Consider the following 10,822-nt stretch of genomic DNA (forward strand, 5'->3'; position numbering starts at 1 on the left):
TGTGTCTCTGTCTCTCTCTGTGTCTCTGTCTCTCTCTGTGTCTCTGTCTCTCTCTGTGTCTCTGTCTCTCTCTGTATCTCTCTCTGTGTCTCTGTCTCTCTCTGTGTCTCTGTCTCTCTCTGCGTCTTTGTCTCTCTCTGTCTCTCTCTCTGTCTCTCTCTGTCTCTCTCTGTGTCTCTCTCTGTGTCTGTCTCTGTCTCTCTCTCCCTCTCTCTCCCCGTCTCTCTCCCTCTCTCTCTCCCCCTCTCCCCGTCTCCCCCCGTCTCTCTCCCCGTCTCTCTCAGTGCGGTGGCGCCCGGCGCTGGCTGCGTGCGCTGCCCAGGGAGAGGCGCAGGTGAGGGTTGCGCGCCCGGTAGTGCTCGTTGAAGTCGAGGCGGAACGAGAGGAAGCGGAGACTCTCGTCGGCGCTGCGCGTCAACATCACCAGGAACTGCTGCACGATGTCCTGCTCGCAGACACGGGGACACGGGCGGAGACTGTGAGGGCGGGCACAAGCCGGCGTGAGTCGGTTAAACGTTGAGTTTTATAAGGGCACCACGGGGTGACCAGCCCCTCACCACCCAGCCCCACCCCTCCCACCCAGTCCCACACTCCCCACCTAGCCCCACCTAGCCTCTCCCCACCCTCCCCACCCAGCCCCTCCCCATCTTCCCCACCCAGCCCCTCCCCACCCAGCCCCTCCCCACCCTACCCACCCAGCCCCTCCCCATCTTCCCCACCCAGCCCCTCCCCACCCAGCCCCTCCCCACCCTACCCACCCAGCCCCTCCCCACCCAGCCCATCCCCACCCGGCCGGATACGGGTACGGGTAGGCCGTGAGTCACCGTTTGTCACTCATTTCCCAACGTCTTGTCTCTTCTCACAATTCAAGTTCCTAGAATCAACCCAGCCGCGCCTGCAACGTGGCTTCATCCCAGAGGTCGCAATCAGGTACCCGATACCCGTACGGCCGGGTACGGCCGGGTATGGGTACGGGTAAGGAATCAAAACCCGTTTGCAGCAGCAGGAGGAGGAGGAGGCTGCACCTGGTAGGACTGCGTGAGCACACGGAGTTGCGAGCGAGTCTTGGACACAAAATGGGAACGGAACTCGGAGATTCTCAGCTCCTCGTGACGCTCTCGCGCCTCCGTGGTGCCCCACTCGCCCTGCTCACGCACACACACACACGCACGCACACATACATACATACACACACACGCACGCACGCACGCACGCATACATACACACACACGCACGCACACACACATACATACACACACACGCACGCACGCACGCATACATACACACACACGCACGTACACACACATACATACACACACACGCACACGCACAGGCATACATACACACATACATACATGCACACGCACACACGCACGCACACATACATACACACACACGCACGCACGCACGCATACATACATACACACACACGCACACGCACAGGCATACATACACACATACATACATGCACACGCACGCACGCACGCACACATACATACATACACACGCACACGCACAGGCACAGGCATACATACACACATACACACGCACACGCACAGGCACAGGCATACATACATACATACACACGCACACAGGCACGCACATATACACACGCACGCAGGAACGCATGCACACACACACACGCAGGCACGCACGCACACACGCACGCAGGCCCCGACTTTCCGCGGAGGCTATCCCCCACACCGGAGCCTGTGGCCCTGTTGTCTTGGTTACCGAGCGCTGGCGCCCCGCGACCTCCTCCTGGTGCTGCAGGCGCAGCTGCAGCTCCTGCAGGGCGGTGCGCTGCATGCCCTCCTGCGCCGCCTGGAACTGCACAATCTGGTCGAAGATCGCCCTGAGCTGGGCCAGCATCAGCTGCACGCGCCACGCACGCACACACACACACGCACAAAGATAAAGACAAAGATCCCCCGTATAGCCTTAACAGACTGTAGGGGCAAGTGCTGTTAGCGAGCACCTATGAAGGCCGGAACGGCACACGAGGGGGTGGGTGGCCAGCACCACGACCGACCGCCTTTGTCTCCCTAGTGACAATGTTTACACACCGCACCAGGTACTCATTTCAGGCTGAGTCGACCTAGGGGAGGCCCCGGACCGGTTCAGATAATCGTCACTGGTGTTGGCCGTGAGCGGGAATCGAACCCGGGTCGCCGGGTTCATAGCGCAGCGCGCTAACCGCTACACTACCGAGGGTGCCACGTTGGCTAGGAGATGTTGACTACCTTGCCTGGTACACAGGGGGTCGTGGGTTCGATACCGACCCTGACGCATCGGGTACCCGGTTGCGACCTCAGACGGCCGTGGACACGGGCGCATGGAGTCACCCACCCCCACACACACCGCCCCCCCCCACCACACACCGCCCCCCCCCCCGCCCCCCCCACACACACCGCCCCCCCCACACACACCCCCCCCCCACACACCGCCCCCCCCACCACACACCGCCCCCCCCCCCCACACACCGCCCCCCCCACACACCGCCCCCCCCCCCCGTGAGTCAGCGTGGTACCCGTGAGTCACTGGTGAGTCACCGTTTGTCACTCATTTTCCCAACGTCTTGTCTCTTCTCACAATTCAAGTTCCTAGAATCAACCCACCCGCGCCTGCAACATGGCTTCATCCCAGAGGTCGCAATCGGGTACCCGATACCCGTTTGCGACCTCTGCCACACACCCCCCCCCCCGCCCCCCCCCCCACACACCGCCCCCCCCGTGAGTCAGCGTGGTACCCGTGAGTCTGCGTCGAGGAGACAGCGAGAGACGCAGGAGGAGAGGAACTCCTGGTGGGCCGCGATCACATGGTCCAGGTCAGGTGCCGCTCGTACCTGGGTGAGCAGGCGGTCCCACGAGCACTCCAGCACCTGGCGGGCCGAGAGAGACGGGACACGCACTCGTGACGCGTGTCACACACACACAGACACATGCCACGCGTCACACATGCACACCACGCGACACTCACACACGCACTTGTGACGCGTCACACACACACACGTCACACACCACGCGTCACTCACACACACGTCACACACTGACCCCCCACGCGCTCACTCACCTCGAAGGTGATGTAGTACTGCATCTGTAGCACACACAGTCACACACTGACCCACGCGATCACTCACCGCGAAGGTGATGTAGTACTGCATCTGTAGCACACACTCACACACTCACCCACACTCACCCACACACACACAGTCACACACTGACCCCCCCCCACACACACAGTCACACCAACACTCACCCACACACACAGTCACACACTGACCCCCCCACGCGCTCACTCACCTCGAAGGTGATGTAGTACTGCATCTGTAGCACACAGTCACACACTGACCCCCCCACACACACAGTCACACACTGACCCCCCCACACACACAGTCACACACTGACCCCCCCACACACACAGTCACACACTCGCCCACACACACAGTCACACACTGACCCCCCCACACACACAGTCACACACTGACCCCCCCACACACACAGTCACACACTCGCCCACACACACAGTCACACACTGACCCCCCCACGCGCTCACTCACCTCGAAGGTGATGTAGTACTGCATCTGGTGGATGAAGTGCATCATCTCGGACGCCAGCACGTAGCTCTGCTGCAGGACGCCCGACAGCTCTGGCCAGAGGCACGAGGGGAGACGGTGAGAGGGGAGGGGTGGAGAGGGGGGGGGGAGGGGTGGGGTGGGGTAGAGAGGGGAGGGGAGGGGAGGAGAGGGGTGAGGTGGAGAGGGTAGGGGTGGGGAGGGAGATGGTGAGAGGGGTGGGGAGGAGAGGGTAGGGGAGGGGAGGGAGATGGTGAGAGGGGAGGGGTGAGGTGGAGAGGGTAGGGGAGGGGAGGGAGACGGTGAGAGGGGAGGGGAGGAGAGGGGAGGAGAGGGTAGGGAGATGGTGAGGAGGGGAGGGAGATGGTGAGAGGGGAGGGGAGGGAGATGGTGAGAGGGTAGGGGAGGGGAGGGGAGGGGAGGGAGATGGTGAGAGGGGAGGGAGATGGTGAGAGGGTAGGGGAGGGGAGGGAGGGGAGGGAGATGGTGAGAGGGTAGGGGAGGGGTGGAGAGGGGAGGGGAGGGTAGGGAGATGGTGAGAGGGTAGGGGAGGGGAGGGGGGAGGGGAGGGGAGGAGATGGTGAGAGGGGAGGGAGATGGTGAGAGGGTAGGGGAGGGGAGGGGAGGGGAGGGAGATGGTGAAAGGGTAGGGGAGGGGTGGCGAGGGGAGGGGAGGGAGATGGTGAGAGGGGAGGGGTGGGGTGGAGAGGGTAGGGGAGGGGAGGGGAGGGGAGGAGAGGGGTGAGGTGGAGCGGGTAGGGGAGGAAAGGGTAGGGGAGGGGAGGGTTAGCGGATGGTAGGGGAGGGGTGAGGTGGGGTGGAGAGGGGTGAGGTGGAGAGGGGAGGGTAGGAGAGGGGTGAGGTGGAGAGGGGAGAGGAGGGGAGGAGAGGGGAGGGGTGGGGTGGATAGGGTAGGGGAGGGTAGAGGAGGGGTGGGGTGGAGAGGGGGGGGAGGAGAGGGGTGAGGTGGGGTGGAGAGGGTAGGGGAGGGGGAGGGTAGAGGAGGGGAGGAGAGGGGAGATAAGTCATATTTTTAAAAACTTTATTAAAAACACGCTTTCATGGAATGTACTAGTAATGGCAGAACTCCACGACTCCAGGAAGTGACCCCGTAGCTTGCCACAACGTAAGGGGCCGTGGTGATGTACAGCCAACGTCAGTTGAGCGTGGACAATTATACCCAAGCCGAAACATAACGTGTAAAAAATAATGTTTAAAAATATATATTTCGAATTTTTATGATAGAATATGGTATTGTCATCAGTACGACACAAGTATACCAAGTTTGCAGTCGATACCACATTGGGAAGTGGGTTAAAATTGAGTTACTATTATACAAAAAATATTTAAAAAACACGCTTTAATGAAATGTACTGTCCGAGCTGCCCCTCCCCCTGCCCCCTTCCCCCATCGCCCCTCCCCTCCTTCCACATGCCCCGCCCCTGGGCGTGGCTCCGAGGCTTGCCGTGACGTCAGGGACCACGTGGTGATTGGCAGGGCAACGTGAGTTGAGAGCGTGGACAATTGGAGCCGTAAAAAAGATTGTTTAAAAATATTTTTTTTTAATTTTCAATGATAGAATATCGTGTTGTCATCAGTATGACGGACCTATACCAAGTTTGCAGTCGATACGACATTGGGAAGACGATAAAAGTTTTTTTACCCTTTTACCTGGCAACAAACCTGACACCTTTTTACAAGGAGTCATGTTTGCATTGACCACAATACCTGCAGCCATAATGCAAACAACAAACATAACTCTGATAATGTCTGCACTGTCCTTGAAGTTGATTGGTCCACACCCGAGACAGCTTTCCTTAGAGCCTAGTCTCACATGGTGTTGGACCAGATGACGCCAAAAGGCGCACAACTCAAAGACAATGCTCCATCCGTACCTGACCGGGTACGGGTAGCCGGGTATCGGGTAGGGTACGGGTATCGGGTACCCGGTTGCGACCTCTGGTCTCCCCCCCTTCACCCCTCGGCCCGTGCCCCCCCACCCCGCCCCCACCATCGCCGCTCACCAGGCATGCTGCGCAGAAGCTTGCTGTGACACATCTGCGCCTTCCAGATGTCGGTGAGCGAGTTACTCCATGCGCTTGGCTCTCCACAGGAAGTTAAACACGCGCAGGTACTGCATCATGCACTCCTGCGTGAACACCTGCGCACGAAACGAGGGACCCCCCCGCCCGCCCGCCAGCCATCACCAACCGGTCAAGCCCCGACACACAGGCTCACGTGACCTTCGGATAGCGCGCTCATGGCGCTAATCAGAGGTCGCAAACGGGTTTTGATTCCCTTACTCGTACCCGTATCCGGCCGCACCAGGGTCGCAAACGGGTACCCGTACCCTACCCGTACCCGGCCGGGTATCATGTAGGGTACGGGTATCGGGTACCTGATTGCGACCTCTGGGATGAAGCCATGTTGCAGGCGCGGGTGGGTTGATTCTAGGAACTTGAATTGTGAGAAGAGACAAGACGTTGGGAAATGAGTGACAAACGGTGACTCACCAGTGACTCACGGCCTACCCGTACCCGACCGCACCAGGGTCGCAAACGGGTACCCGTACCCGTACCCGGCACAGCAGCAATAGCAGCAGCAGCAGCTACACAATCAAGTAATTGCAGCAGTTGCAGAAGCAGTTAATGGATCAGCCATAGCGGCAGCAGCAGCTACACGATCAAACCATTGCAGCAGCTGCAGAAGCAGTTAATGGATCAGCCATAGCAGCAGCAGCAGCTACTCGATCAAACCATTGCAGCAGCTGCAGAAGCAGTTAATGGATCAGCTATAGCAGCAGCAGCAGATACCGATCAAACCATTGCAGCAGTTGCAGAAGCAGTTAATGGATCAGCCATAGCGGCAAGCAGCAGCTACACGATCAAGCCATTGCAGCAGCTGCAGAAGCAGTTAATGGATCAGCCATAGCAGCAGCAGCATCAGCTACACGATCGAGCCATTGCAGCATCTGCAAGAAACAGTTAATGGATCAGCTATAGCAGCAGCAGCAGCTACACAATCAAGTCATTGCAGCAGCTGGAGAAGCAGTGAATGGATCAGCCATAGCAGCAGCAGCAGCTACACAATCAAGTCATTGCAGCAGCTGGAGAAGCAGTGAATGGATCAGCCATAGTAGCAGCAGCAGCAGCTACACGATCAAGCCATTGCAGCAGTTTCAGAAGCAGTTAATGGATCAGCTATAGCAAGCAGCAGCATCAGCTACACGATCACGCCATTGCAGCATCTGCAGAAACAGTTAATGGATCAGCCATAGCAGCAGCAGCAGCCAGCTACACGATCAAGCCATTGCAGCAGCTGCAGAAGCAGTTAATGGATCAGCTATAACAGCAGCAGCAGCTTGTCAGACACAGCAGCAGCACCTATACTGTCAGCAGAACAGCAGCACCTTTGCCAGATAGAGCAGTCCCAGCGAGAGTTATAGGATCAGCCCTAACGACAGTGGCAGCAGTGAGAGGATCGATTCGTCATACACACAGCAGCCTGTCCACGCAGCTCTGCCGGATTTGTCAGCTGAGTCACGCTGGGGGGGGGGGGAGAATGGACCAGGCTGTGCGTTCGAGCGTTACCGTGGCGATGGGGCCGTCCACGTGATAATCGAGGCTGAACACGTCCCAGCCCGTGTCTCCCGGAGACACCTGGGGACACACGGGGAGACACACGGGGACACACGGGGAGACACACGGGGAGACACGGGGAGACACGGGGAGACACGGAGACACACGGAGAGACACGGGGAGACACACGGGGAGACACACGGGGAGAGACACATGAAGACACACGGGGAGACACGGGGAGACACGGGGAGACACGGGGAGACACGGAGACACACGGGGAGAGATACGGGGAGACCACGGAGACACACGGGGAGACACGGGGGGACACACGGGGAGACATGGGGGGACACACCGGGGACACACGGAGAGACACGGGAGACACACGGGGGAGAAGAGACACACGGAGACACACGGGGAGACACGGGGAGACACGGGGAGACACGGGGAGACACGGGGAGACACTGGGGGGCACACGGGGAGACACACGGGGAGACACGGAGACACACGAAGAGACACGGGGGGAGACCACGGTGAGACACGGTGAGACACGGGGAGACACGGGGGAGAGAGTGAGACACGGTGAGAGACGGTGAGACACGGGGGGAGACACGGGGGAGACACGGGGAGACACGGGGAGACACGAGGGGCACACGGGGAGACACACGGGGAGACACGGAGACACACCGAAGAGACACGGGGGAGACACGGGGAGACACGGTGAGAGACGGTGAGACACGGGGAGACACGGGGAGACACGGGGAGACACGGGGAGAGACGGTGAGACACGGGGAGACACGGGGAGACACGGGGAGACACGGGGAGACACGAGGGGCACACGGGGAGACACACGGGGAGACACGGGGAAACACACGGGGACACACGGGGAGACATGGGGGGACACACGGAGAGACACGGGGAGACACACGGGGAGAGACACACGGAGACACACGGGGAGACACGGGGAGACGGTGAGACACGGTGAGACACGGGGAGACACGGGGAGACACGGGGAGACACGGTGAGAGACGGTGAGACACGGGGAGACACGGGGAGACACGGGGAGCACGGGGGGCACGGGGAGATACGGTGAGACACGGGGGGACACGGGGAGACACGGAGACACACGAAGAGACACGGGAGACACGGTGAGACACGGTGAGACACGGTGAGACACGGTGAGACACGGTGAGACACGGGGAGACACGGGGAGACACGGTGAGAGACGGTGAGACACGGGGAGACACGGGGAGACACGGGGAGACACGGGGAGACACGAGGGGCACACGGGGAGACACACGGGGAGACACGGGGAGACACACGGGGACACACGGGGAGACATGGAGGGACACACGGGGACACACGGAGAGACACGGGGAGACACACGGGGAGAGACACACGGAGACACACGAGGAGACACGGGGAGACACGGGGAGACACGGGGAGACACGGGGGGCACACGGGGAGACACACGGGGAGACACACGGGGAGACACGGAGACACACGAAGAGACACGGGGAGACACGGTGAGACACGGTGAGACACGGGGAGACACGGGGAGACACGGTGAGAGACGGTGAGACACGGGGAGACACGGGGAGACACGAGGGGCACATGGGGAGACACACGGGGAGACACGGGGAGACACGGGGAGACACGGTGAGAGACGGTGAGACACGGGGAGACACGGGGAGACACGGGAGACACGGGGAGACACGGTGAGAGACGGTGAGACACGGGGAGACACGGGGAGACACGGGGAGACACGGGGAGAACGGGGAGACACGAGGGGCACACGGGGAGCCACACGGGAGACACACGGGGGAGACAACACGGGAGACACACGGGGACACACGGGGAGACACGGGGAGACCACGTGGGAGACACGGTGGAGAGACGGTGAAACACAGGGAGACACGGGGGACACGGGTGAGACACATGTGAGAGACGGTGAGATACGGGGAGACACGGGGAGACACGGGGAGCCACGGGGGACACGGGGAGACACACGGGGAGACACGGAGACACACGAAGAGACACGGGGAACACGGTGAGACACGGTGAGACACGGTGAGACACGGGGAGACACGGGGAGACACGGTGAGAGACGGTGAGACACGGGGAGACACGGGGAGACACGAGGGGCACAGGGGGAGACACACGGGGAGACACGGAGACACACGAAAAGACACGGGGAGACACGGTGAGACACGGGGAGACAGGGGGAGACACGGGGAGACACGGGGAGACACGGTGAGACACGGGGAGACACGGGGAGACACGGGGAGACACGGGGAGACACGGGGAGACACGGTGAGAGACGATGAGAACGGGGAGAACGGGGAGCACGGGGGGCACGGGGAGACACGGTGAGACACGGGGGACACGGGGAGACACGGGAGAGACACGGTGAGACACGGTGAGACACGGGGAGACACACGGGGAGACACACGGAGACACACGGTGGGGGACACGGGGAGACACGGAGAGACACGATACACGGGGAGACACACGGAGAGACACACGGGGTGAGATCTGTGAAGAATCGCAGGATGGCAAACGGACGCGTGTCTACCCATCCCACGTACGTCTGCGTGTCCCCCCCCACCACGTGCGTCGTGTCCCCCCCACCACGTGCGTCGTGTCCCCCCCCACCACGTGCGTCGTGTCCCCCCCACCACGTGTGTCGTGTCCCCCCCCACCACGTGCGTCGTGTCCCCCCCCGCCAGGTGTCGTGTCCCCCCCACCAGTGCGTCGTGTCCCCCCACCACGTGTGTCGTGTCCCCCCCCACCACGTGCGTCGTGTCCCCCCCCACCACGTGCGTCGTGTCCCCCCCACCACGTGCGTCGTGTCCCCCCCACCACGTGCGTCGTGTCCCCCCCACCACGTGCGTCGTGTCCCCCCCCACCACGTGCGTCGTGTCCCCCCCACCACGTGCGTCGTGTCCCCCCCACCACGTGTGTCGTGTCCCCCCCACCACGTGTGTCGTGTCCCCCCCCACCACGTGCGTCGTGTCCCCCCCCACCACGTGCGTCGTGTCCCCCCCACCACGTGCGTCGTGTCCCCCCACCACGTGTGTGTCCCTCCCCACCACGTGTGTCGTGTCCCCCCACCACGTGTGTCGTGTCCCCCCCCACCACGTGGTCGTGTCCCCCCCACCACGTGCGTGTCCCCCCACCACGTGTGTCGTGTCCCCCCCCACACGTGTGTCGTGTCCCCCCCCCACGTGCGTCGTGTCCCCCCCACCACGTGCGTCGTGTCCCCCCCCACCACGTGCGTCGTGTCCCCCCCACCACGTGTGTCGTGTCCCCCCCACCACGTGCGTCGTGTCCCCCCCACCACGTGCGTCGTGTCCCCCCCACCACGTGTGTCGTGTCCCCCCCACCACGTGTGTCGTGTCCCCCCCACCACGTGCGTCGTGTCCCCCCCCCCACGTGTGTCGTGTCCCCCCCCACAGTGCGTCGTGTCCCCCCACCACGTGTGTCGTGTCCCCCCCACCAGTGCGTCGTGTCCCCCCCACCACGTGTGTCGTGTCCCCCCACCACGTGTGTCGTGTCCCCCCCCACCACGTGCGTCGTGTCCCCCCCCACCACGTGTGTCGTGTCCCCCCCACCACGTGCGTCGTGTCCCCCCCACCACGTGCGTCGTGTCCCCCCCCACGTGTGTCGTGTC

At 61.9% G+C, this 10,822-nt stretch overlaps 1 protein-coding gene across 2 annotated transcripts; it reads right to left on the reverse strand.

Moving 5' to 3' along the window:
- Positions 1-226: 226 nt before the first annotated feature.
- LOC133362913 (gamma-tubulin complex component 3 homolog) lies at positions 227-7,235 on the reverse strand. Of its 2 annotated transcripts, XM_061581890.1 has the most exons (7): positions 7,165-7,235; positions 5,599-5,735; positions 3,560-3,648; positions 2,750-2,881; positions 1,735-1,875; positions 1,026-1,145; positions 227-445 (listed from the first exon to the last, which is right to left on the reverse strand). In XM_061581890.1, the coding sequence occupies exons 2-7, from the start codon at positions 5,630-5,632 to the stop codon at positions 281-283; spliced, it is 681 nt and encodes a 226-aa protein (XP_061437874.1). In that variant the 5' UTR covers positions 5,633-5,735; positions 7,165-7,235; the 3' UTR covers positions 227-280. The 2 variants fall into 2 exon arrangements, with proteins under 2 accessions (XP_061437874.1, XP_061437875.1); XM_061581891.1 differs by lacking the exons at positions 3,560-3,648; positions 5,599-5,735; positions 7,165-7,235 and adding an exon at positions 3,073-3,186.
- Between the last annotated feature and the right edge of the window lie 3,587 nt (positions 7,236-10,822).

This window comes from Lethenteron reissneri, unplaced genomic scaffold, assembly GCF_015708825.2.
Source record: "Lethenteron reissneri isolate LAM-NWPU_2019-01 unplaced genomic scaffold, ASM1570882v1 scaffold_1638, whole genome shotgun sequence".
In the NCBI taxonomy this organism is placed as follows: domain Eukaryota; kingdom Metazoa; phylum Chordata; class Hyperoartia; order Petromyzontiformes; family Petromyzontidae; genus Lethenteron; species Lethenteron reissneri.